At 42.4% G+C, this 27,504-nt stretch overlaps 2 protein-coding genes across 2 annotated transcripts; both read left to right on the top strand.

Moving 5' to 3' along the window:
• The first annotated feature begins 380 nt into the window (after positions 1-380).
• LOC106575667 (importin-5) lies at positions 381-15,928 on the top strand. Its single transcript, XM_014152296.3, has 24 exons — positions 381-567; positions 2,376-2,456; positions 3,669-3,861; positions 4,039-4,141; positions 4,310-4,406; positions 4,609-4,713; positions 4,916-5,159; positions 5,644-5,731; positions 6,549-6,655; positions 6,844-6,968; positions 7,265-7,354; positions 7,566-7,739; positions 8,163-8,381; positions 8,566-8,649; positions 9,651-9,783; positions 9,975-10,096; positions 10,349-10,445; positions 10,590-10,762; positions 10,886-11,053; positions 11,356-11,478; positions 13,155-13,374; positions 13,746-13,974; positions 14,210-14,351; positions 14,584-15,928. The coding sequence occupies exons 1-24, from the start codon at positions 490-492 to the stop codon at positions 14,668-14,670; spliced, it is 3,282 nt and encodes a 1,093-aa protein (XP_014007771.2). The 5' UTR covers positions 381-489; the 3' UTR covers positions 14,671-15,928.
• A 1,970-nt stretch (positions 15,929-17,898) lies between these two features.
• On the top strand, positions 17,899-24,466 carry LOC106575700 (uncharacterized). Its single transcript, XM_014152340.2, has 8 exons — positions 17,899-18,180; positions 18,833-19,033; positions 19,209-19,414; positions 19,829-19,896; positions 20,293-20,312; positions 20,498-20,698; positions 20,878-21,071; positions 22,275-24,466. The coding sequence occupies exons 2-8, from the start codon at positions 18,844-18,846 to the stop codon at positions 22,278-22,280; spliced, it is 885 nt and encodes a 294-aa protein (XP_014007815.1). The 5' UTR covers positions 17,899-18,180; positions 18,833-18,843; the 3' UTR covers positions 22,281-24,466.
• The last annotated feature ends 3,038 nt before the right edge of the window (positions 24,467-27,504 follow it).

Below are 27,504 nucleotides of genomic sequence, written 5' to 3'. Positions count from 1 at the left end.
TTTACTCAATAATGAAAACTGCGTACTTTTTCCACCACTGGCTAAAATGCAAAAGAAACATCTATTTTTGTCGTCAATTTCACATAAACTGTATCCCATCTAGCCACAACCCTGTTCACTGCGCTCAAAGACTTCCTATCTGCTATTTTCCCACAATGTGTTAATTTCCCGCGCTTTTGTAATATTTTGTAATGACATCATCGAAATAACGAGGGAAACGCCCATTTCATTTTACACGCGAGTGCGCCGAGAAAATTCACCAATCGCTTCGTGGTAGGATTTTCACTGTCCAATAAGAACAACCCATATACAAAACACCTATCATCTACGTATATCCCAATATATCTAACCAATCTACGAAGGGTAGCTTTGATAATAGAGGCCAATCAGAACCTGGGGTGTTTTGTGTCCGGTGCAAGGGGTCGCAACGTCTGCCGGCTTTCCTTTCCGCGGTCTCTCTTGGCTGAGCGGTTTCTGGATCTCACTGCAATGGCGGAGCAGCAGCAGTTCTACATCTTGCTGGGCAACCTAATGAGCCCTGACAACGACATCAGGAAACAGTCCGAGGTAAGCTCTCAAAATATACTGTCTAGGTCAATAGCACTGCACTGAGGCTACTCGCCAGAGTTAGCCAATTTGCGATTAGCCCAGCCCACGTGTGAAGCTGAAGTGGACTAGTCTACGGCTTAGCAGCTAACGTTAACTAGTTGGCTAACCATGTAGCATGTAGAAATGGCACAATTAATTTATCCATGAAACGTTGTTAGTAAGCAAGTCATTAAGGCTTCGTCAACGATTTTTCAAAGGCCCTTCTATAGGTAGCTAACACTACAGTCGTGCTCATTTGGATTAAGCTAATTAGCTTGTTACATAGCTAGTTAGCAAGTTACAGAGACACACATTGATATGCACATCACCACGTCGGTTACAGTAGATACTACGTTACTAGTTTAACTAGCTATGTTTTATGTAGTTAAATATTTTAGTTCCACACCTGAAGACTTGAGAAATCGACCTAAGTAACGCTATCTAAAGCAACGTTAATCGACAATATAAAATTGTCGAGGGCCCCGGTCGGAAATGTAACTAACGTTAGCCAGCTATGTTGCAATACATTTATAGTCCGAAGCTACAAACTACTGTTAGTTAGCTCGCTTACTCCCTAGGTAATGCCAGCTGGTGTGACGATGCATAACTTTAGTTATGAAATGGCTAACAACCTAGTTAGCTATACAGTCGTTACGTCCGCTAACTAATCTACATATATAACAGATTAGGCAGTCAGGACCTGTGGGTTTTTTGTTTCGGGTGCGCGGTGTCGCAACTGAGTCGGTATCTAACACGATAACTAGCTAGCTTGGTAAATATACAGGTCATATGAGCACGCCTGTATTACCATGCGTGTAATCCACACATCTACCTGGCCAGCTGTGTCAGCTAGTTGGTAATCTTTATGGATAGCCTGGTCTGACTTTCTGACACTAGCTACCAGGATTAGCAGCTAACGTTAATTATCTTGTTTCCCACTGACTAGACATACTTATCCGTGATCAAGCCGAGCTTGGGATCCGTAGCGCATTGTTTTGGACGGTCTCTTCACCGGGGCTCTGGATTTGCGTTTCACTTGAATCTTATCGCACTCATCCCCCACCAGCGGTCAGCACTTTCCTTTATGAAAGACAATGAGTGTCTGCCGATGGTTAAGCTCATCGGAATCCTTTAGTCACACAGAGAGAACGTCATGGAGATCAGGATTATATCTACCAACCTACTGGACAGCAGGGATAGAATAAAACAAGTTTACATTCAATGAGTCCATTTGAAATACTGTCGTTGGTCAATGCTATGGGCATTGTAATCTACTGTGAAGATACTCTGAGCTAGATGTAATTGCACTTATTAACCTAAAACTATATATTGCACCATTCAATCCCAACCATCCTGTGGTGGGCTCATGTGCTCGTTGCTGACTCTATCAAGGTGCCGGGTGCAGAAACTAAAAGATTAGATGCCACCTATGAACCAGAACTAATTCAGTGTTTTCCTGATCCACATTGTTTGAGAGAGAAAATGTGCAGTGGCAGTCACAATTTAGCCCCCCCCCCCCCCCCCCCCATGTCACCAAGCACCCAGCAACAGCCCTAGTGGCATAGTGTTAATAACCAGATGTCAGACAGCTGCCGCATTAGACAAACAACTAATGAGTAGCTTCTAGTTAGACTAATACGAGTTGTCATTCTAACTTCCTTTGCCCCAAAGGAGATTTTCATAAACCTGAATTTCAATCTATGACCCCCACACACCTTATCAGGCCAATGGCTTTCAGGAGCACACTTTAATGCTTCCTCTAACTGACGCATTCTCTCTCTTTGCAGGAAGCTTATGACACCATCCCTGGTCAGACAAAGATCACATTTTTGCTGCAGGCCATCAGAGATGCAGCCTGCGCAGAAGAGGTTAGTTACATTTTAGTCATTTGGTACACTCTCCTAACCAAAGCCACTTAAAGGAGCAATTAGGGTCAAGTGCCTTGCTAAAGGGCACATCGGCAGATTTTTCTCCTTGTTGGCTCAGGGATTTAATCCAGTGACCTTTCGGTTACTGGCCCAACTGCTAGGTTACCTGCTGCCCATTGACTCTTAAAGATGAACAATGTCTCTGAGGAGAATGAGTTCATGTAAACAAGTCTTGGAAGGAAATTTAGTCACAAGACAAAGCTGTGTCACAGTACTTCTGTAGCCAAATTCTTATTGCGTAATACTGTTGTCGTGCAGCATCCATTCTATCCTAGGAATCCTGTAATCCTGTAGTCATTTCAGCATCCTTTTGCATTGCATCAGCTCAAATACCCTGCTGTTTTGATGCGCTAACACCAACCTGCACAGTAACAGTGTAATAACTCAGACATGGCAGTTGTCACGTCACTTTGGTCATGCTGCCCTGCTCGGATGTTGCTGACAAATGCCAGATCTTACAACGCCTGGATAGGTATTTTACTTCGGATAACCCCACAAGTTATAGCAATCTGGTGCCTGACAGCATAGTCGATGTGGCACGTAACCATTGGTCGACGCGATCAGCGTCTGAGTAGGGGAACGTGACCAGTGTGACAGTCATGCCGTAGTGTCAGTGAGTCGTCCTCTTGGCATTTATTCAGGTTAGGGTGTGATTGCTGAGCAGCATCTGTTAGCTGTTCCTCTGTCTGTGTCACAAATGGCACCCTATTCCCTATATAGTGCACTACCTTTGACGATGGGCCCTAGTTAAAAGTAGTGCACTGGATGGGCTGGGCGGCCTGGCCCTCCATGCCCCTCTCTCTCGTGACAGTATTTATAGAGCGGTGAAACGGGAGCAGGACAGGGAACTCGACCGGGAACAGCATAACTCTGCTGTCTACGTGACATGTTTAGGTCTTTGTTTCAGAGAGGTAGGCTTTGCTCAGGGGGATGTCATTGTCTCGATGTCAAACGTATGTTGAGAGAAGTTGTTTTGCTTTTCCAATTGTCCCTTTGGGATATCTACATGGCAGGGTTAAGGACTGGCTGCCAAGGGAGACTTATTGCGGCACACCTTTGACTGACTGAAACGGTAGACTTTAATCGTGTTGAACTTTGTTTGATCAAATGGAGGCATTGACCTCTGGTGTAACCATGAAATGTGTCCCCCAGGTCAAGACGATGGCGGCGGTGCTGCTACGTCGGCTGCTGTCGTCCTCCTTTGAGGAGATCTACCCCGGCCTGACGGTGGACATGCAGATGGCCATCAAGACAGAGCTGGTCACCAGCATCCAGACAGAGGCCTCGCCCAACATTCGCAAGAAGGTCGCCGACATCGCTGCAGAGCTCTGCCGCAACCTCCTAGGTTGGTTAAGGGACAGCTGAGGGGGATCTGCAGTTGACCTCTTGGTCCATGCATAACCTCGGTTTTGACTGTTGAAAACTATGAAACACTTTCTGTGTCCTCTTGGAGTGATATGGACAGGCTCCTTCAGCTCAGTCTGGTATACTACATTCTCTTGTCTTTACATGGTTCCTCTAGATGATGATGGAAACAACCAGTGGCCAGAACTGCTCAAGTTCCTGTTTGACTCGGTCAACTCTGACAACGTTGGCCTGAGAGAGGCCGCCCTGCATATATTCTGGTGAGAAACCCAACCCAATACCCCCTAAGACCTTCAGGATTTATTCTGAAAACAAAGTATTAATGACTATTTGTTGATCTGTTCTTCTACGATGACGTGAGTATAGCGTAAGCTTTGCGTATGCAGCCTTCGTCATAACTCCCACTATGCTCTGGTTTTCCTCTGTAGGAACTTCCCAGGTATCTTTGGCAACCAGCAGCAGCACTACATGGAGGTGATCAAGAGGATGCTGGTCCAGTGTATGCAGGACCAGGAGAACCCACAGGTGAGTGCCATGCAGGGCTAACACTCCACACCTCCATTTGAATAGATAATGCTAACTCTGCAGACACTTTAAAACTTTCAGTCACTCCAGCTCCTGTCTTGGAAGGATAGATGAAGGATAACTCTAGTCTAAACTATTTTGACCTGACCTGATCTTCAAGTGGTAGTGTCATTCAGTCTCCCTTATTCTCCCCCCCTCGTAGATCCGTACCCTAGCTGCCCGCGCTGCAGCCTCCTTCGTCTTGTCCAACGAGGGCAACACTGCCCTGCTGAAGCACTTCTCTGACCTGCTGCCAGGCATCTTGCAGGTGAGACAAGCCCCCACGTCTGCTCTGGGGAAATTGGCTTCTTCCAGTCAAATCACTAACAGATGTACCCTTACATATTGTCTGTTAGCGATTTTAATAATGAATCCAAATCAGATTAATCTCTAAATGTGAGGTGCTGTTTTATTGTAATGTAGCTTTACCCATTCCGCTGGTGTAACGGTCTCTCTTGGTCTCTGTTAAGGCGGTGAATGAGTCGTGCTACCAGGGAGATGACTCCGTGCTGAAGTCTCTGGTTGAGATAGCTGACACGGCCCCCAAGTACCTGCGACCCAACCTGGAGGCCACCCTGCAGCTCAGCCTGAAGCTGTGTGCTGACACCACCCTGACCAACATGCAGAGGCAGCTGGCCCTGGAGGTTATCGTCACGCTGTCCGAGACCGCCGCCGCCATGCTAAGGAAACACACCGCCATCGTGGCATCCAGCGGTGAGTGATGGACAAACCACCCGGTCTCATCACCCCCAGTCTGCTGTCTGAGGTGTACTGATTCACTCAGATGTATTTTTGTAAGGCTTGGCAGGAAGTACGTTTTCTCTCATGCCAGTGGAGATGCAGTCAATCTATGTTCTCTTCAGAGGTAAACTGGATGCAGCTAAAGGAAATGTCCTTTTGGGAAGTGTCTAAATCAACTCACTGCCGTGTGCTGTAGCACTTCAAGGTGCTATTTCAGTCTGACTCCTTTTGACTGCAGGCTAAAAATGCAACTGAATAGCTGTTTGAACAGTTTATTTTCTCATTTGAGGGTTGTTTCAGCAGCAGAAGCTAGCATTTAGTTTGGAGGTTTGTCACTATTGGGTAGTTTAGTCCAAATGTAGAAAAGTATTTGTAGTTTGCTGTTGACTAAGTGTTCACCATTGTTTGTGGTCATAGTAAAGTCAGTGATGTATTGGTGTGGTGTTTGTCTGTGCAGTTCCCCAGATGCTGGCTATGATGGTGGATCTGGAGGAGGACGAGGAGTGGTCTATGGCTGATGAGCTGGAGGACGATGACTTTGACAGGTACAGCCTAGCTACTACAGAAATGGAATGAATAGAACAGGTATCCCCATTCAAGTCAATGGTGGGTGGTCTGGTGGCCAATTGCGAGTCTACTCATAGAGGAGCTAAGCAGGAAGTGTACCATCAATCTGTGCTGTGGTTTGATTCAACTGACATTACAACAAATGTATACACTTGCATATACACTTTGACCATGTTCTGTTATAATATCCACCCTGCACAGCCAGAAGAGGACTGGCCACCCCTCATAGCCTGGTTCCTCTCTAGGTTTCTTCCTAGGTTTTTGGCCTTTCTAGGGAGTTTTTCCTAGGGAGTTTTTCCTAGCCACCGTGCTTCTTTCACATGCTTTGCTTGCTGTTTGGGGTTTTAGGCTGGGTTTCTGTACAGCACTTTGAGAATATCAGCTGATGTACGAAGGGCTATATAAAAATAAATTTGATTTGATTTGAATTTGATCAATTAGCATAATTTGAATAAACATTCTGCATTACCATGGAAATTATTGCATCACAATACCAGACAGCCATTGTGAATGTACCCATAAGTTTACCAGTCAAATTGCTAGGGTTAGAGGTTCCAAGCCTGTTCTATTCATTCCATCTCTGTCAGCTACATCACATGTCAGCTACATCACATGGACACAATCTTCAACTGGTACAGCCTACAAAACCTGTATTTCCTGCACTGCTGATGAAGCATACTGCAAGATTTACCCCAGCAAAAAATGGTTCAAAGGTGATTGGTGGAAGGCATAATCTGTCCATGGAAATATCGGATGGGGTTGTTAACTTGTTGTATTTTTGCGTGGGTTTCACAGCAATGCAGTTGCAGGAGAGAGTGCTCTGGACAGAATGGCCTGTGGGCTGGGAGGAAAGATGGTGCTGCCCATGATCAAACAGCACATCATGACTATGTTGCAGAACCGTACGTCTTATCTTTGATTTCAAACACTTCTACTACATCAGTCATATCCAGAACCACTAACAACTGCATATTGTAGACCCTCTTCGACATGGCCTCGGTCATGAGGATCATGTACCATAGAGTGGCAGGTATGACCCAGCTGTGATGTTATCGAGCAACACGTCAGTAACTGTATGTTTGTGTGTCAGCTGACTGGAAGTACCGCCACGCCGGCCTCATGGCTCTGTCTGCCATCGGGGAGGGCTGCCACCAACAGATGGAGGCCATCCTCAACGAGATCGTCAGCTTCCTGCTACTGTTCTGTCAGGACCCTGTGAGTTTATTCAACCAATCAAATGCCTTCATACATAATATACGTGCCGTCTAGCACACACTTTGATCCAAAGAGACTTAGTCATGCGTGCGTAACTTAAGTATGGGTGGTCGCGGGAATCAAACCCACTATCATGGCGTTGCAGGAAAACCCCTGCTGTACCTACTGAGCTACAGTCTGTAAAGACCTTTTACATCAGCAGTTGTCACAAAGTACTTCGGTTTAATCTGTTTAACATTGAAGTTGTGGTTTCTCCCTGATGTGATTTGTTGTTGACCCTTTGTCTCCGTTTCCAGCACCCCAGAGTCCGCTATGCTGCATGCAACGCCATCGGGCAGATGGCCACCGATTTCGCCCCCACCTTCCAAAAGAAATTCCACGATAAGGTATAATGGATTTTTCTACTCAAACACTGTTTGTCAAACTGGATTATGAGAACACGTTCATTGTTTTTACATGGGCACTTTCTTTACAAGAGGTGGTGGAACTGGCAGTGTCAAACAGGGTCTTAGGCCTGCGCAGCTTATCGAACTCATCACTGATGCAAATTTATATTTGTCAGCTGACCTTTGACCCTGTGCCCTCCTCTCCCACCAGGTGATCTCTGCCCTACTGCAGACCATGGAGGACCAGACCAACCCCCGTGTTCAGGCCCACGCTGCCGCGGCCCTTATCAACTTCACTGAGGACTGTCCCAAGTCCCTCCTGATCCCCTATCTGGACAGCCTGGTCCAGCACCTACATGTCATCATGGTGGCCAAACTACAGGAGGTCTGTCTGTCAATGTGTGCGGTTTTTCTGTCTGTCTTAGTGCGTGTATTAAAAACATTTCCACCCACAAGGTATTTCTCTGCGACAGTCCTCTATGGTTTAGCAGTAAGACCTTTTTGGGAGATTAAAGGTCTGTTCTCCACCACTGGGTTCTCTCGCTGTAGGAATCTGTTACTTAATGTCAGACTACATCTACAATCTATGTACTTGATGTCATCGACGGCGCTTCAGCTTTGAGTGTTACCAATCTTTGTTGATATCAAACATGTCCGTCTAATCTGTTTTGCAGCGCAAAGACGTACGTCTTTGTTAATGGGCTTTCGTAGGTCATGATCAATGACCATATCAACTTGTGAACGCTTTAAGCCACTGAATTACTCATCAAGGCAATAACCTAATAAAGCCCTCTGTCCACCGTCCCAGCTGATCCAGAAGGGTACCAAGCTGGTTCTGGAGCAGGTGGTGACGTCCATAGCGTCTGTGGCGGACACGGCTGAGGAGAAGTTTGTTCCCTACTACGACCTGTTCATGCCCTCCCTCAAACACATCGTGGAGAACGCAGTGCAGAAGGAGCTGAGGCTGCTCCGAGGGAAGACCATCGAGTGCATCAGCCTCATCGGCCTGGCTGTCGGCAAGGACAAGGTACACACCCCACACACTGCTTTGTCTACCAGGTGTTCAGTACATGTTTCTTATGCATGAGGATTTGTCACACACCAAGCATTGCATACATGCTCAATGCCCATACGTTAGGTGATATCTCCTCTCCATCCATTTTGTATTTGTCTGTTTGGTGAAACGTTGACTGATTGCCCTTCTGTCTCAGTTCATGCCTGATGCGTCAGCTGTGATGCAGCTGCTGCTGAAGACCCAGACCGACTTCAATGACCTGGAGGATGATGACCCACAGGTGTGTTTACAGATAGACATGTGTTGTCTAGAATGGATATGATTATCCATCAGAATGGGGGAATGTTGCCTGCTGCAATTGTTGCATTTCTATCTGCATCGTTTTGGGAACTGAACTGCTGGGTTATGTTCAGTAGAGAACACTGTAGTGAAACGTTTTGCAACTGAAATTGAAAATCTGTTATTGGACACGGTCTGGTAGTGCCTCCCCATTTTGTTCCTGTTCATTTTTTTACTCTAGTTTATTTGGTAAATATTTTCTTAAATCCCCAAAAAGTCAGTTTAGTTGGCGCGCTTGATTCAATAATCCACCTGTTTCCCTTGTTCAAAATGCATACAAAGGAATCCCAGAAGTTACCAATAAACTTCGTCCATGTCAAACAACGTTTCTAATCAATCCTCAGGTACCCTAATATGTAAATAAACTATAAAAAATTGACTGAGAATATTATGTTCATTACCCGAGATAAATAATGAAGTGTGCACCTTCATCCACGCGTGCCACAATACCAGAGTCAAAATGAGAGCCACCTAGAAAAACTACAAATTTTGGCTCATTTAAATAAAAAACAAGCCTGAAACTTTCTAAAGACTGACATCTAGTGGAAGCCCTAGGAACTGCAATCTGGGAGCTATTCCTTTGAATTTCTCATGAATGGGCAGATGCCCCCCCAAAAAATCTGGATGGATTCTTGGGGTTTTGCCTGCCCTATCAGTTCTGTTATACTCAGACATTATTTTAACAGTTTTAGAAACTTCAGTGTTTTCTATCCAATACTACCAATTATACTCAGGCCCAGAAGCTAGGATATGCATAACAGGCAGTTTACTTTGGGCACATCAGTCATCTGAATACTGCCCCCGGCCCTCAAGAAGTTAACTGCTTTGTTGGTTAAGGACTTGTAAGGTCTACACCTGTTGTATTTGACGCATGTGCCAAATAAAATGTTATTTCAAACAGTTTTCTCCATACCGAACGAACCCCTGGTTCTCTTCCCTCAGATCTCCTACATGATCTCAGCCTGGGCCAGAATGTGTAAGATCCTGGGGAAAGAGTTCCAGCAGTACCTACCTGTGGTCATGGGGCCCCTAATGAAGACTGCCTCTATCAAGCCAGAGGTGGCCCTCCTGGACAGTAAGTTCTACGCTGGTTGGATGTTGGGATCAGACTCGTATAGAACATTGCAGGGTTCCCAGAGTCACTATAGAATCTCAATTATTGAAGTCTAAACCTGATGGAAATGCAGTTCAACTGGTTTGCTATGCTTGTGGGAAGGGTAGTGTCCTGTGGCTAACTAAGCCTTTTCTCCTGGCTTCCCTCCCCAGCCCAGGACATGGAGAACATGTCAGAGGATGACGGATGGGAGTTTGTGAACCTGGGAGACCAGCAGAGCTTCGGCATCAAGACAGCCGGGCTGGAAGAGAAGGCCACCGCCTGCCAGATGCTGGTGAGACTGGGGGAGGGGCAGTGCTGCTCACACAGACGGCTAACTTCATTTAAACATGGCTGCCATATTGCTTTAGATTTGGAGTCATTTCCAGTTTAGGGATTAGATGAATTTCCATTTTCATCCTGGACACTACCCAAACTCTGCTTTCAGGCTAACCCTGTCTCCCTGCCAAGACAAAGAAAAAGCTGTCTTGTATTTTAATAAACTCAGCAGGTCTTCTTTCTAAAAGCCTGTCCTTGTGTTCTCCAGGTGTGCTATGCCAAAGAGTTGAAGGAAGGGTTTGTAGAGTACACAGAACAGGTGGTCAAGCTGATGGTTCCTCTGCTCAAGTTCTACTTCCACGATGATATCCTTTTAATGGGAGGGCTCGCTACGTGTTGGACGTCATGTGCTCTATTGAAGACTGTTGTTGGCTGGGCTGTCTGTGTAAGGTCTCTGAATGGGACTGTTGTCGTCTACTGTGGTTGGTCCTTGACTGTCCTGTCTGTACGTGTGCGGGTGGCAGCAGCAGAGTCCATGCCCCTGCTACTGGAGTGTGCGCGGGTACGAGGCCCAGGCTATCTCACACAGATGTGGCACTTCATGTGCGACGCCCTCATCAAGGCCATTGGCACAGAGCCAGACTCGGATGTCCTATCAGAAATCATGCATTCGTTTGCCAAGGTAACCAACCCCCATCCCACATGTGCTCTGATTATATTGTCTGTAGAATGTAGCATCTTCACACATCTTATGAATTTTAGTTGTATTTGATGTGGAAAGATGCTGACTGTGGTTGCCCTCCAGTGTATTGAGTTAATGGGAGAGGGCTGCCTGAACAATGAGCACTTTGAAGAGCTGGGAGGGATCCTGAAGGGGAAGCTGGAGGAACACTTTAAGAACCAGGAGCTGAGACAGGCCAAACGACAGGACGAGGACTACGACGAGGGGATGGAGGAAACTTTACAAGACGAGGTGAGCGTTCCTCACGACGGACCTTCTGAGCATTTTAGTGAATTGTTAGATGCAAAGTAATGTGGCTTGGTGTTTAAATGTTCAAGTTTACAGCAATAGTGACTGCACTGATGTGAGCCATGTCAAGTTTGTACTGTCCAATAGCAGTGTTTGTGTTCACACCTGCTTTTTCTAAGTGTTTATTCAGCTCTAGAATGAATCAACATATTTCTGCCTTGCATGATGCGTTTCTGCATGAACCATCTTCTGTTCCCATTTCCCTGGCAGTGTTTCCTACCATGTGATTGTTGTGTTCTCTGCAGGATGAAAACGATGTGTACATACTGACCAAAGTGTCAGACATTTTGCACTCTGTGTTCAGCAGCTACAAGGAACAAGTGCTGCCGTGGTTTGAGCAGCTTCTGCAGCTCATCGTACAGCTCGTGGTGAGGATCGTTCCAACAGTCACTCCAACAGACAAACATTAACCTCTTACATCTAGATGTGCCGCTAGCGGAATGCCTCGCCAATATCCAATGATGGAGCGTGGCGCGAATTACAAACTCCTCAAAAATCCCAAAACTTAAATTTTTCAAACATTACTATTTTACACCATTTTAAAGACAAGACTGTCCTTTATCTAACCACATTGTCCGATTTCAAAAAGGCTTTACAACGAAAGCAAAACATTAGATTGTCAGGAGAGTACCCAGCCAGAAATAATCACACACCCATTTTTCAAGCTAGCATATGTCACAAAAACCAAAACCACAGCTAAATGCAGCACTAACCTTTGATCTTCATCAGATGACACTCCTAGGACATTATGTTATACAATACATGCATGTTTTGTTCATGTTTATATCAAAAACCAGCTTTTACATTAGCATGTGACGTTCAGAACTAGCATACCCACCGCAGACTTCCGGTGAATTTACTAAATTACTCACGATAAACGTTCACAAAAAAAACATAATTATTTTAAGAATTATAGATACAGAACTCCTTTATGCAATCGCGGTGTCCGATTTTAAAATGGCTTTTCGGTGAAAGCACATTTTGCAATATTCTGAGTAGATAGCCCGGCCATCATGGCTAGCTATTTTGACACCCACCAAGTTTGGCAATCACCAAACTCAGATTTACTATAAGAAAAATTGGATTACCTTTGCTGTTCTTCGTCAGAATGCACTCCCAGGACTTCTACTTCAACACCCAATGTTGTTTTGGTTCCAAATAATCCATAGTTATATCCAAATAGCTGCGTTTTGTTTGTGCGTTCAAGACACTATCCGAAGGGTGACGCGCCGGCGCGTATCGTGACAAAAAAATTTGAAATATTCCATTACCGTACTTTGAAGCATGTCAAACGCTGTTTAAAATCTATTTTTATGCGTTTTCTCGTAAAATAGCGATAATATTCCGACTGGGAGACCTTGTTTTCGTTCAAACACTGAAAATAAAAAATGGAGTCTTCACATGCATGCGTGCGCCCGTGTCATTGTTCTCAGAAAGACCACTTTCCAAAAGCCCTACTGTTTTTCGCCCAGGGACTGTAGAGAAATCATTCCCTGTTCTGGTGCCTTCTGAGAGCCTATGGGAGCCTTAGAAAATGTCACGTTACAGCAGAGATCCTCTATTTTTGATTAAGAGGCTATAGAAGGCCAAGAAATGGTCAGAGGGCACTTCCTGTATGGAATCTTGTCAGGTTTTGGCCTGCCATATGAGTTCGGTTATACTCAGACACCATTCAAACAGTTTTTGAAACTTTAGGGTGTTTTCTATCCAAATAAAATAATTATATGCATATTCTAGTTTCTGGGCAGGAGTAATAACCAGATTAAATCGGGTACGTTTTTTTTTTTAATCCGGCCGTGAAAATACTGCCCCCTATCCTAAACAGGTTAACATGGTCGTGTTCAGTAGGGCACACCGTAACAAAACCTAGTGGAAAACTAGCATTTCTAGTCTTCACTGTTAGGCAGTTTTCTTCTATTTGGTGCCTAATGAACATGACCATGTAGGTGGGGTCACATTGGTGTGCCACACCATGTAGGATTTGATCAACAGAAGCTTGGTGCTGTTACAGAGCTGACCTTTGACCTCTTGCTGTTGTCTCCAGTGTCCTAGCAGGCCATGGGCAGACAGGCAGTGGGGTCTGTGCATCTTTGACGACGTGGTCGAGCACTGCAGCCCCTCTTCCTTTAAATACGCTGAACTCTTCCTGCGGGCCATGGCCCTGTCGCTGTGTGACACCAGCCCTGAAGTGAGACAAGCTGCAGCCTACGGCGTAGGAGTCATGGCTCAGTACGGAGGAGAGAACTACCGACCCTTCTGCACCGGTACCTGACACAATCAGGGTCATGTCATCTAGCCATTTAGTGCCTTCAGAGAGTATTCACACCCTTGACTTGTTACGCTTTGAGTTACAAGGTGGGATTTAAATTGATTGCTTTATTTTTATACAACCAAATTTGGGAATAAGTGGAGTTATGACTACTTTCTGAAGGCAATCTGTATTTATCTAGGAATATGTCTTTCACCCAAATTGCATCATTCATCTAATTTGATTCCTTTGAACCTAGTCAGTGGGCAAATCATGATCTAGACTTGCTCACTTGGCTACAGCCCACTATGGATAGCCTGCTTATTGCACTGTCGACATTTGTCTGTCTCTTCCCTTTCCTGAATCTGGTCATCCTCTCTTCTCCAGAGGCCCTGCCCACGCTGTTGGGCGTGATCCAGTCTCCAGACTCCAAGGTCAAGGAGAACGTCAACGCCACGGAGAACTGCATCTCAGCCGTGGGCAAGGTCATGAGATTCAGGCCTGAGTGTGCCAATGTCAACGAGATCCTTCCCCATTGGCTCTCCTGGCTGCCACTCAACGAAGACAAGGAGGAAGCCGTGCACACCTTTGATTTCCTTTGTGACCTTATCGAAAGGTGGGGGACTGACTTTAATATTACTGATTTGGTTTGTGTTCATAGGCTCCGAACGGGGCACAACTGACAAACGGGAGTGGCCTAATTGAACTTGGCCAATAAGACATTTTATTTAGTTTTCCGTTGCTTAGCTTGTAGACCTTTTCCATTGTCGCCTAATGAACATGACCCAAGTGTTGCAGCTGATATGTCTATGGTATAGATGTTCTTTGTTAATGTATTTTCCTCCCAACAGCAACAATCCTATTGTCCTCGGACCAGACAATGCAAATCTGCCCAAGATATTCCAGATCATCGCTGAAGGGGTCGCCAATGAGTCGGTCAAGAGTGAGGATGCATGCAGCAAGAGATTGGCAAATGTCATCCGCCAAGTGCAGGTCAGCGATTGCTCTACTTGCCAGAGTTACATTTTGTTTTATTTAGAAACTTCTGCTTTTGGTCAATGATCAAACTGAGCAAATCATTAAGGAATACTGAATCTTGGCTTGAACCAAGCAGGTTAATTTGAAACACCTTGTCAGTGTTCCACATTGAAATGTCCTAGGTCTAGTAGTCAGTCAGCAGTTTCTTCATCTAAAAGCTTCTTGTGTTCCTCTACCCCCCCCCCAGGGATCTGGAGGACTGTGGACACAGTGTGTAGCGATGCTGAATGAGACTCAACAGAAGGCCATCCAGGACCTCCTCAACACCGCTTGAGAAGCCTTATCCCCTTCCTTTGTTTGTTGGAAAGCAACAAGACCATGTTTAAACATCTAGCTCCTGGATCTCCTCCTTCCTAGATCACCACCTCCTTTTCCAGCTCTGATCTGTAGCGTGTGTGTGGACTTCACTGCGGCCTCCTGCCGCCCCCCTCCCTATCCCCTCAGTCAGTCTCCCCTGCACTCGACTAACTGTAGGGACCAGGTTGGTTTGTCTGTGAGCGACTGTCAATGAGACCCCGCCCCCTCCAGAGGATGACCCCTCCCCTTTAAGTCACTAATGTGTTGACGCCCACTGGAGCGGTCTACACCCTCTTCTTCCTGAATCCTGACGGTTGGAGCGTTGTTGGTCTCACCTGCACAAAGGGAAAACAAATGAACACAAGTATTAATCCAGTTTCTTCTCCATCCTGTTAGACTGTTCAGAAGTATCTGGTCTTGATGAAATTGACTTAACCCTTTCCACGACAAGTTTAACTGGTGTAGTTGTGCTCTGTGGAACCATGTGAAAATGTCATGTTTACCCAGGTGTTAGAAACTCCTAGAAGTGTCAGACTTGGTAGGACCCAGATGCTGTATGAGGAGTCTTGACTGGGAACTAGAAGGGGTGGGATAGTGTACATGTCATGGTGACCTCTTCCTGCCTCTATGATTTTTTTTTTTTGGATTTTTTTTTTTTCTCTAGGCTTTTTTTGTTTGTCTTTCTGACGGAGCCCCACAGTGGCACCTGGAGGAAACTGCCTCTGTATGCCACCGGCTCACTGATCTGAATCTGTCTATTATCAAGACTAACAGCATGTGTGTCAGTGGCTAACTTGAGCTCTCCTTTAATAAATGAGTGAGAGGGAATCATGATTATCTGTCTGGGAGATTTAAAACAAACCCTTAGGTGTTATTTTCCTTTCCTTGAAACCCTGTAGAAAGGTTTGTTCATGGAAAAAATACACCCATTGAATATGAATGAGAAGTTGGCTTAGTATAAAGTGTCTTTGCAACAATGTGCTGGGTTAAGAAGCATGGAAGAGAATTTCTTAATGTGTTTAACCATCCTCAGCTAAAATTTGGTTTAGAACCTTAGCACCCCTGCAGGTATTTGGTGGATTCCAACAATACATTTCAGATTGGCAGAATTTGTCATTAATGTAATGCATGGGTTGTCACTTTCACTGCAATGTTGGGTTATTATACATTATTGAAATAAGTAAAGTTGGTTTATTTTACCCTGAACAAAAAATAAACCACATGCAACAGTTAAATATTTTACTAAGTTTACAGTTCTTATAAGGAAATCAGTCAATTTAAATAAATTGGGCCCTAATCTGGATTTCACATGACTGGGAATACAGGTATGCGTCTAGTCACAGATGCCTCAAAAAATAAATGAAAAAAGGTAGGGGCATGAATCAGCATACCAGTCAGTATCTGGTGTGACCACTATTTGTCTCACGCAGCACGACATCGCTCCTTCGCATAGAGTTGGTTGTGGAATGTTGTCCCACTCTTCAATGGCTGTGCGAAGTTTCTGGATATTGGAGTGAACTGGAACACGCTGTCGTACACGTCGATCCAGAGCATCTGAAACATGTTGAATGGGTGACATGTCTGAGTATGCAGGCCATGGAACAACTGACATTTTCAGCTTCCGGGAATTGCTTCCAGATCCTTGCGACATGGGGCAGTGAGATATCATGCTGAAACATTGGGTGATGGCAATGGGCCTCATCACGGTATATTTTTGCATTCAAATGACCATCGATAAAATGCATTTGAGTTTGTAGTTTATGCCTGCCCATACCATAACCCCAAAGCCACCATGGGGCACTGTATTCCCACTAAACAGAGTGGCCATCAAAGATTAACATTTACACTCTGAAGTCGGCTACGACGCCGAACTGCAGTCAGGTAAGACCCCGATGACGACGAGCTCGCAGATAAGTTTTGTGTAGAGATTCTTCGGTTGTGCAAACACTGTTTCATCTGGTGGTTGGTCTCAGACGATCTGCAGGTGAAGAAGCCGGCTATGGAAGTCTTGGGCTGGCGTGGTTACACGTCGTCTGCGGCGCTGGAGGTGGCTTATGGTAGAGAAATTAGCACTCAATTCTTTGGCAACGGCTCTGGTGGACATTCATACAGTCAGCATGCCAATTGCTCGCTCTAGCATTGCTGTGACAAAACTGCACATTTATGAATTAAAAATGAATGAATGGCCTTGTTATTGTCCCCAGCACAAGGTGCATCTGTGTAATGATCCTGCTGTTTAGTAAGCTTCTTGATATGACACACATATCAGGTGGATGGATTAGCTTGGCGAAAGATAAATGCTCACTGACAGGGATATAAACAAATGTGTGCACGAAATCAGAGCTTTTTGTGAGTATGGAACATTTCTGCTTTCATGGGACCAACACTTTACATGTTACATTTATATTTTGTTCAGTATATCTAGTGAATAAGGGAAGTTGCATGAAACTAAACAGAACTATGACTGCTAGGTTTCCAGGACCATTAAACCTAAATGACAGGACAATAACATGAATCATGATCTGTGGTTGAAAAGATTTCTACATTTCAGCTTAAAGACATTCTACTACTGCGAGAGCCAGTAGTGCAGACGGCCATTGCGCTATCTGACATAAGACAATGAAGTAAAAATGAGCTTCCACGACATTGTTTTCACTTCTCAAGGCTTTTCCTTTTCCAGTGGAGGACAGATTTTTAAGCAATTGAGGCAACCAAACAAATTTAAATCTTGCTTGTTCGAACTGCTATTATGTACTTTACCTTATACTAAATGGGCATTCTGTAATTGGTACGTTCATTTCTGACCTTAAGAATTAATGGGTGTATAAGTATCAAAATACTAACTTATTGCACTATGAGTTTAGTTCAACTGCCATACCCCATCAGAACCCCAAATATAAGCTTGTTTTACTCCATTGTTTTTAAATGTGTAATTGTGAAGTAACACTGTATACTATAACCTCAAAACATGTCTAAAACGATCATGTTGATGTCATGGATGGATGGTCAGTCGTTCCATGCCTTCATAGCTCTGTCTATGAATGTGAGAGTGGTCACCTTCCTCCAGCCCCATCCCTCAGCTGTTTACCAAATATGTGGCGAGTTTCTGCTTTGTTGTTTGAACTATAGTGACTTTCTAATAAAATAGCCTCCCCTTATCGGTCGTCACTAGATACCACAAACACAGTCATCAACCCCGTCTATTTCTGCAATTTATCTTTTTAAATTGTTTTGAATATAATATTTACCTAATCTTAACCACACAGCTAATCTTATGCCAAACCTTAAATAAAGACCAAAGGCACGTTTTATTTTTCAATCATTTTTACGATAGAGCCAATTTTGACTTTGTGACTGTGGTAACTAGTGGAAACCCTTATTTATCTCTGCTGTTTAGTATCACTTTCACTTAGTTTAGCGATTGGGACAGATCACTTCAAACCACAACTGCAATACAGTCAACAGAAAATAATCCCACATTTGCAGGGTAAATCTACTTTCCTCATTTCCTTTCATTGACTATTCATGTTCAATATGAACACCATGACTATCATTTACAGTTGGGTGGGTGTAATGAAGGGTTTTGTTTTCATTTAATATTCTATGTCTACAACAGGAATTAAACAATACACATGTTTAAGTGGAAACTGGTAGTGCAGAATTTAATGGAATGTTTTTTAGATGAGTAATTCTATGAATGTAGAATAGAACAGAAGCAGTAAGTACATTTACAATAACACATTACTTTCACTTTCTAATTCCAAGAAATCATGTGGTCCAGTGGAAGGAGTGAGGTGGTGAAGTACTGTGGAGCTGGATAGTGTGAAAGATTAGAGCAAAAAAGTGAAAGTTTAGAAAGTGAAATAGCCTCGCTGCTGTATGCAGTTTGCACCGTAGAGAAAGATAGTTTATCCCTTTGTCTGTTCATTCACTTTCTATAGGTCCATGTTGGAACACAGAGGTCATTTAAAACAGGGCTCTTTTGTGTAATTTCACATTTTGATTAAGCGGTGCACTATAAATGCTGGTTGAACAATGAAGCAAATATCCATTGTGCCAATTAACAAAATAATTTATACTTTAATCAATGACCATTTTGACCATTTTGACCTTCCTCTTTCATGTCTGTTTAAAATCAGTGGCACACAATATGAAGTACTACATAGTTGAGACTGGCAATACTTTGGATTCTCATATTCAGTTTATGAGACAATTCAACAACACCACAAGATGCTTTACGGAAGTGAAGTCGCCAGTGGAGAGTGATGTCATCATGGCTTTCTGTCCCATCGTCTCCCGCGTCGGGACTGATATTGAAGCAGCACTGCAACAGATTCCAAGTACAGTAACTCATCCCAAATATGACTTCCCAAGCAATGTTATTTCCTTCTATACCAGATATTCTCTTTCCACACCAGATTTACTCAAATGTACCAACAGCATAAATTACATTACTAAATAGTTTATTTGAGAGGCTTATTGGTTTATTTTGACGTTTTCCCTCATTTTCGACAGCTGGTAAAGATGTCATTCTGGTAGTGCTGCATCACACCTTCAACCCAGACTACACTGTACCTGACAGCAGCAGACTAGTGACCAGAAGTGATGTAATACTCACAGTGGACTGTCTGTTCTATGAGAAACTGGGAGGACTCCTGAACTGTCCTCGTAATGATGCAGCAGTCTGCGCGATTCTGAAGAGGCTGAACATACAGCCAAAGGTAGCCAACCCTAATTCAAGGTTCAGGGAGGGCCACTCTCCCCATTCTTCCTGCAACAGCCTCTGCTGTATGGTTACAACCATGTTCAATAACTGTCAATGAATAACATTCAATAGCACAAAATGCTAAACCATATAGTTGACCAGAGTATTTTACTACACAGGGTCTGATAGTGTAAGAGAAAATAAATGGTTGTAGTATGAATCAAATATTAGTATTTGTAATGAGTGTTTTCTATAGATTGGACCTGAAGAACAGATCAGAATCCTTGAGCAGAGTCACTTTGTTACTGAACTCTATTGCTGTCACACAGATTGTGATTGGGGTTTTGTATCAATGAATCATCATCTTGAGTACAGCATCTCTCTGTATTTGATGTACTGGATACTCTTTCTTATTTTTCTCTTTGTACAGATCAGACAACTTGCCGTTCCAGCTGTGATTCTGAGCTGTGTTGTAATGGTGTTGTGGTACAATTTTGGGTGAGTTGTTGTAACTTCTCAAGGGATATGTTCTGTGTTGGACTGTGACGTTATGCCTTTCATACAGTAGACTCCTGGTATGTCTGCACCCTAACACAAGGCCATTGTGTTCTGGAACTGTTGCTTGTATAAGGAACTGTTGTGTAAACAGTATGATTGTATGATCACATCCCACTATATAAGAAACATCTAACCATTTATTCTTTGAGTTCTTCCCTGTGAAATCAGAGATAGATCTCCCATGCAGCTGCTTGACTAAATATGCTTCTATTATATGATTAAATAGTCTCTGTCTTAATATTTGGATCGAACACTGGTTGTTGTACATGTTTTCCTATCCTGAATGTTTCTATCTAGACTAATAAACCCATTTGTCTGTTCATTCACTTTCTATAGATCCATGTTGGAACACAGAGGTAATTTTCAACAGGGTTCTTTTATATAATTTAATATATTGATTAAGGGGTGCACTATAAAGTAAATGGTTGAACCTAAAATACTATTACAGCTGTCTGAACTATGAACACATATCCATTGTGCCAATTAACGAAACATTACTACATTTCTCAATTACCTTTTTAATTTCTCTTCCTTGTCTAAGTGACACACAATATGAAGTACTACACAGTTGAGACTGGCAATACTTTGGATTCTCATATTCAGTTTATGAGACAATTCAACAACACCACAAGATGCTTTACGGAAGTGGAGTCGCTAGTGGAGAGTGATGTCATCATGGCTTTCTGTCCCACCGTCTCCCGCGTCGGGACTGATATTGAAGCAGCACTGCAACAGATTCCAAGTACAGTAACTCATCCCAAATATGACTTCCCAAGCAATGTTATTTCCTTCTATACCAGATATTCTCTTTCCACACCAGATTTATTCAGACTGTACCAATTGCTTAAATGACATTACTAAATAGTTTATTTGAGAGGATTATTGGTTAATTTTTACCTTTTCCCCTCACTCTCTTGACAGCTGGTAAAGATGTCATTCTGGTAGTGCTGCATCACACCTCCAACCCAGACTACACTGTACCTGACAGCAGCAGACTAGTGACCAGAAGTGATGTAATACTCACAGTGGACTGTCTGTTCCATGAGAGCCAGGGACTACTGGACTCTTCTCGCAATGATGCAGCAGTCAAACAGATTAGGCTGAAGCTTGACATGGTATGATGTCAATTAATCATCATCTTGAATACAGTATCTCTGTACAAGCATTTTTCGGGACTTACCCCTAATCATTAAAAACTATAAATGCTTAGAAGATTTCCTCCACCCTGGTAATGCATTTTGAAATACTATACCCTGTTAAATAGAACCAATGAATGTTGAACAGGATTTTCTGTTAACTTTAAAAGGCTACAATTTATTGAACTCTCTATGTTGTTTTCGTTGGTATCCCAAATGATGACGTTCTAAACCAATTTGTGAGTAGGCAAAATGGAGACGGCATCTGTTTCCCTGTTGTCTCAGGTGCCAGATTTATTATGGATGGAGCGGGACATCTACTGGGGACTTAGACCGTGACCACCCAGTTAATACATATTGATCCCTCCAAAGCATTACATACAAATCTTAAAATAATAGACATTTAATAAATATTGAAGCAAAAAGTTAATATCCAGCAGAGATTGGTAATAAAAATATAGAGTAACTTTTTGAAGGTATACTAAAATGAAAACAATGCCTTCCAATATAGTTATCATGTTTGTTTTGTTTTGTTTTAAACCTTGCAATAAGGGGAAAAGCAAAATGTGGTTTGAGAGTGTTCTGTGTGTTTAAGCAGTAGTGATTGAGGTATTCCTATTAGCAAGGAAGTTTATGGAGTCTAGTGAAAGTAACAAAGAATGGTATTTGGCTTATAGATAGCAATCCGATAATGTAATATTTTAGTAATTTGAAGGAGTAAAACAGAGGGATTGAGCATTGGGACTGATATTCAATTAGAGGCTTTTCACTCTTCAAGGCTTGGTCCACTGCTCTTCTGTTTAAGTCAGCTGTTGTTTGGATTAGAGATAGCCTCCCTGTGGAACGATAGCCGCTAGTACACACTGAACTCAAAAAGCTTTGAGACACAGTGGGAAAATTAGGGACAGTTTGTACAGATTTGTATGTCAATGCAACAGGTCAAAAAGATTACAATAACAAGAGAGTTGTTTACTTTAGAAGGTGCCCAATTCAGCTTTACATCTTCATCATCTGATGTTTCTGAAGTATAAATGTATATGAAATATAATTCTGTATACGCATGGGTTTATTAAGACTTCCTGCCTAAGATGCAGTAAACCCGATTAATGAATAAGAATTTTTAGGACTGATTAAAATGAAGCATAGTGGAAACTAATTACATGTTTATTTTCTTTCTTCCAGGACTGATGGAATGTCCACTACCAAGTTTTTTTTCTTCGTTTTTATCAATGATTCTGTATCTCTCCCTTTGAAAGGCTTCCTGAGGCAGGTGCCTTGGGAGAGCAGTTAAAAGTGCCCTGATCCAGCTTCTAAGGGACCTCCCAAATTAAGCAAGGCCATTTTGTTTGTGTTTACCCTACAATTTTTGCCACTCACATGCCAGCACCCACACACAACCCACCTATTAATTAATATTTGTTAGTGGTTAATACTCTGTTTGATTTAGAAGTGTGGGGTCTTTTTTGTGTGAGTTTTTCACAGGTTAGAAAGGATGCTGTACACAAATTAAAGTTTTAATTGACAGAGTTTTGTTTGCACACATGTAAATTCTGTTGATTAGAAGACATGTACTGAAAAACCCAATGTAAACCTGATACACAAAATGTTTCAAATGTTTGAAATTTAAATGATATCTGAGGTTCAGGAAAACAAACACTCAATTAATTGGGCTGACTGACCTCTGACCTCTGTTCTGACTTCCTGGTGAGTCCTGATCACCCTTACTAGGAAGACAGGAAACATTATTTTATGGGCTATGTAAAAACAAATAATTAAGAAGAAGTTTATATGTCATGGCTGTCGAAAGGAGCGGACCAAGGTGCAGCGTGTTTGTAGTTCCACATTTTATTTAATCCATGAAACTTTGCAAAACATAAATAACTGAATTGACAAAAACAACAAACCGTGACGCAGAAACAAACACTACTCAAAAGATAATAACCCACAAAAACAGGAAGAAAAAAACCCTACTTAAATATGATCTCCAATCAGAGGTAATGAGGACCAGCTGCCTCCAATTGGAGATCAACCCAATCAACCCCAACATAGAAATAGAAAAACTAGAACTTAAACATAGAAATAGGAAACATAGAACACAAAACACCCCCTGTCACGCCCCGACCTACTCTACTATAGAAAATGACATCTTACTAGGGTCAGGACGTGACATTATAATTTATCAATAGTCCTATGTGTGATCCTATTTTACCATTTCCTTATGAAATTATCAAGACATAATTAAGTTTAAATGTTTAATTTTTTATATTTAAGGCAGTGTTGTTGTTTTTTTTCGGATGCATGAATCACGATGTGAGTCATGTGTCCAAAGGGGGAATTACCAGTCCCCTGTGGCCCTTTGGTAAATATGCTAATTGTTTCCTTCACAAGCCTGCCAGTAAAAGGAAAAATATATGTTGGCAATGGATGACAGTTAATCTAAGTGAATTGAAGTTTTCCCCACCTCCAGTGATATATGTGAATTGCTGTTGTTGTTTTCTTTTCTATGTTTTTGTCTTGCATCAATAACAAATCTCACCAGATTGGGTCTGCTGGATGGTCAGGATTTCTCCCTAAGGATTAGCCTTCTAAATTAGTGAAAACATAGGTTAATGCAACCCGATTGTGGTAAGAAATATCGAAACAATGGTTTACATTAACAGATTTATTCACCTCTGAATCTACAGATGTGTTGTGTCTGTGTGTGCATTTTTGATACTCACTCCCATTAATAAAGTATAACGTTTATTATGATTATAGTATTACCATACTATGTGGATTGTACAACCCAGAATGAAGGGTTTGAAATGATGACGTGCCTGTTTTTTTTCTGTGTTGATTTTCCTTACTTTAATAGAGTATAGAATATTTTGATATAGAAGCTAAAATCTAAATGCTTACATTTAAAATGTAATGATTATTATCACACATAGTGATAAGAGGATGGAATGTAATGGGAATTTTAATGTTTGTGGTTTTCTTTTAACTCATTTCTGTCTTCAATTCATGTGCTGTTCTATAAACCAATTTATGTGTTCATGCAAGTAGTTGACTGAACACATCCTCCTCTTGTCAGTAGCTGCAATTTGGCAGTACTTCCAGACCTTGTTTTGAGAACAAACAAACGATATCTCAGTTTAAAGGTCTTAGCTTAGAGAGAAAGAAGCCTTGTGAGGTGTTGGTCTGTCACATGATATGAAACAGAATGGTATTGATTAATTAGTTATGCTAAATCATGCAAATATAACTTGTCTGTGAATAGCCATATATAAGACAACTGCTGGGTCTGCCCATCCAGAGCTCCTGATTGACATGTGAACTGTGGTGCATTGAGTTGGTTGGAACTTCTCCAGCGCAATAAACAACGATTCATTTAAGATTGACTTCGAGTGTCCCTGTGTAAGAATTTCCTCTACATACTCATTTTTCCTCTCCTTTTTTTTACAGGCCAGAAATCGTGGCTTTCTATCTTGGATTCTAAACTTTGTCATGGTATATCAAATCATTGCAGTAACTTTTCATCAACTACTATACTGAACAAAAATATGAACGCAACATACAACAATTTCAAAGATTTTACTGAGTTACAATTCATATCAGGAAATCAGTCAATTGAAATAAATAAATGAATGGTGCTATTAAACAAAAGTCAGTACTGCTGTGGATCTCACACAAGTTAGTATTCTTTGATTCTATTGTGTTCATTATTGTGGTCAATTTAATACAGTAATCATCACAGGTCATATCACTAACCTCTTGTGTTTTACGTTTCCTAATCTTTTCAAGATCCACGTCCCTCTACAAGACCTCGTTCTGGCAGTCTATCTGTGATTTGGAGCAATATAATGGTTTGTCAAATCATTGCAAATGATAAAACTACAGATGTAGGATCTTAATTTCATCACTCTTTTGTTGCTGAAATGCAAACTTGTAGTGTATTTGAGTTTTAAAAGGGCTTCTAAATTTTGTCATTTCCACTTTTACATTTCAGACTTGATTTGCCTAATGAAAAATATATCAACCCCTACAAAAATGTCCATTAATTATAATACACATAATAATTCACATTTCCTGTTGCTGCAGGATAATTTTCCTGTTGTAGTAAACTGGCTCAAATGAACTGGCTCCTACATCTGTATACACTGACTATACCAAACATTAGGAACATCTTCCTAATAATGAACTATATAATGGTATGTCAAATCATTGCCAAATTATACAACTATACATCATCAATCATGTGCCTCTTCGGGACGACTCTTTAAAATAAAATAGAAGTCTAACTTATGGATGGTGTCTGTCATAATGGAGCTGTTTAACAAGAGTCAGTACTGCTGTGGATCTCACACAAGTCATTATTCTCATTCCAGTGCACAGTGTCTTCAGTCTACAACTACGTCTGTACACGGCTTTCATATGTGAAGCGGCTCTTCTGGGACAATAATTAGGTTCCAGTAGGTTCAAAGTAGGTTGTAGGTTGTGTGGCAAAGAAGGGGGTCGAGTGATAAATGGCAGATATGTGAGGGCAGAACTAATAAATGGGCTCTGCCCGATCACTAAAATGGCCACCCCGATCAGAACTACAGACCACAAAATGGCCGACTGCCAAAACAATTCCCAGAAGCAAGGGGAACCCTCAGAAGGTGGAGCCGACCGACAGATAAAAGGTCAAGAAAAACCAGGAAGAGAGAGAGAGGGCGGGAAGGATCTATGAACCATAGAGAAAGAGACAATCTACATTGGCTGGATTTACCGTGTACGAGCTGGACTGTTTTGGACTTACCTGTTGGCGTTTAGACCTGGACCTACCGAGAACCAGATTTGTGTACCGAACCCTGCTATCCTTGACCTTACCTGCGGCCTGGGTGGACCAGGACAGCGAAACAAACACACAGGTACTGTCATGTTCGAAAGAACTTTCATTCTGGGCTGACTTTGGTGACAGTTTCCCACTTAATTTGTGACAAACGCTCCTAACTTTGAAGAGGTTTGCCACAGTTGTCATTCATGTGGTCATTGTAATTAGAGTAACCATCACAGGTCAAATCTGGACCATTATCATTTTGTGTTTCATGTTTCCTAATCTTTTCAAGATCCACATCCCTCTTCAAGACCTCGTTCCAGAAGTGATGAAAGCAGTTCCACTTTTGTACCAACAATGAAGACATGAGAATTGTTTTTAGGGATTACATCTTTAATTTCATGTCCTTTTTGAGAACTTTTCTTTACTTTTGATGTTAAGAGCACTTGTAGTTGTAATGTATAGAAATTGGGGCAGATATTAAAAATGTTAATAAAAATGAATGGAAAATAATAAAGAAGCAACAGGATCTGTGGAAGGGGATGCATCTCAACATCCCTGCTAGTTTACACATGCATCATACTTCTGACACCAGTGTAGCAAATAGTGGGGGGTAGCCCGGATTGCTTGATGCAAGAAAAACTTGCTAGCCACAAACTCAACACGGATAGCTTTCTCTTTTGGAGGAGGTTGTAACAGGTATACAAAGGCTTCATTTTTTAGTTCAATGACTGAGCTGAGCTCAAAAGTGAGGGAAAAGGTGTTTGAACAAAACATTGCATTCTGGGACGTGTCCCCTGGTCGGGTTGTTGAAGTCAAGGTGGCTGTAAACACCAAACGGAGGCTAGAACATGAAATATGCCTTAAATTAAGTTCCTTATTCAATAAAATCCTTAAAGGGCAACTCCACCACTTTTCAACCTCATTTACATTATCTCCAACACAATACAAGCACAATACCAGTGTCAACATACACTATATATACAAAAGCATGTGGACACCCCTTCAAATGCTGACAGGTGATTAAAATCAAGCACACAGCCATGTAATCTCCATAAAAATACATTGGCAGTAGAATGGCCTTACTGAAGAGCTCAGTGACTTTCAACGTGGCACCGTCATTCTAACAAGTCAATTTGTCAAATGTATGCCTTGCTAGAGCTGCCCTGGTCAACTGTAAGTGCTGTTATTGTGAAGTGGAAACGTCCAGGAGCAACAACGGCTCAGCTGCAAAGAGGGAGGCCACACAAGCTCAGAATGGGACTGCCGAGTGCTGAAGCGCATAGCGCATAAAAATCGTCTGTCTTCGGTTGCAACATTCCCTATCGAGTTCCAAACTGCCTCTGTAAGCAACGTCAGCACAATAACTGTTTGTCAGGTGCTTCATGAAATGGGTTTCAATGACCGAGCAGCTGCACACAAGCCTAAGATCACCATGCGCAATGCCAAGTGTCAGCTGGAGTGGTGTAAAGCTCGCTGCCATTGGACTCTGGAGCAGTCCCACAGACAAATCTGGGTATGGCGGATGCCAGGAGAACGCTACCTTCCCCAATGCATAGTGCCAACTGTAAAGTGTCTTTAACACAATGTGTCAATGCAAGGGAGGGGTCACAA

This window comes from Salmo salar, chromosome 16 (genome assembly GCF_965601325.2).
Source record: "Salmo salar chromosome 16, fSalSal1, whole genome shotgun sequence".
Taxonomy (NCBI): domain Eukaryota; kingdom Metazoa; phylum Chordata; class Actinopteri; order Salmoniformes; family Salmonidae; genus Salmo; species Salmo salar.
Note: the sequence above shows the minus strand (reverse complement) of the source record. Positions and strands in the feature narration are given on the sequence as shown.

Excerpts from the sequence above, each read along its gene's own strand:
- LOC106575700 (XM_014152340.2), top strand. The coding sequence starts at position 18,844 with ATGAAGTACTACATAGTTGAGACTGGCAATACTTTGGATTCTCATATT. Across the intron at positions 19,415-19,828 it reads GGCTGAACATACAGCCAAAG|ATCAGACAACTTGCCGTTCC; the intron begins GTAGCCAACCCT and ends CTCTTTGTACAG. Across the intron at positions 20,313-20,497 it reads ATCCATGTTGGAACACAGAG|TGACACACAATATGAAGTAC; the intron begins GTAATTTTCAAC and ends TCCTTGTCTAAG.
- LOC106575667 (XM_014152296.3), top strand. The coding sequence starts at position 490 with ATGGCGGAGCAGCAGCAGTTCTACATCTTGCTGGGCAACCTAATGAGC. Across the intron at positions 9,784-9,974 it reads AGAGGTGGCCCTCCTGGACA|CCCAGGACATGGAGAACATG; the intron begins GTAAGTTCTACG and ends TTCCCTCCCCAG. Across the intron at positions 10,097-10,348 it reads CCACCGCCTGCCAGATGCTG|GTGTGCTATGCCAAAGAGTT; the intron begins GTGAGACTGGGG and ends TGTGTTCTCCAG.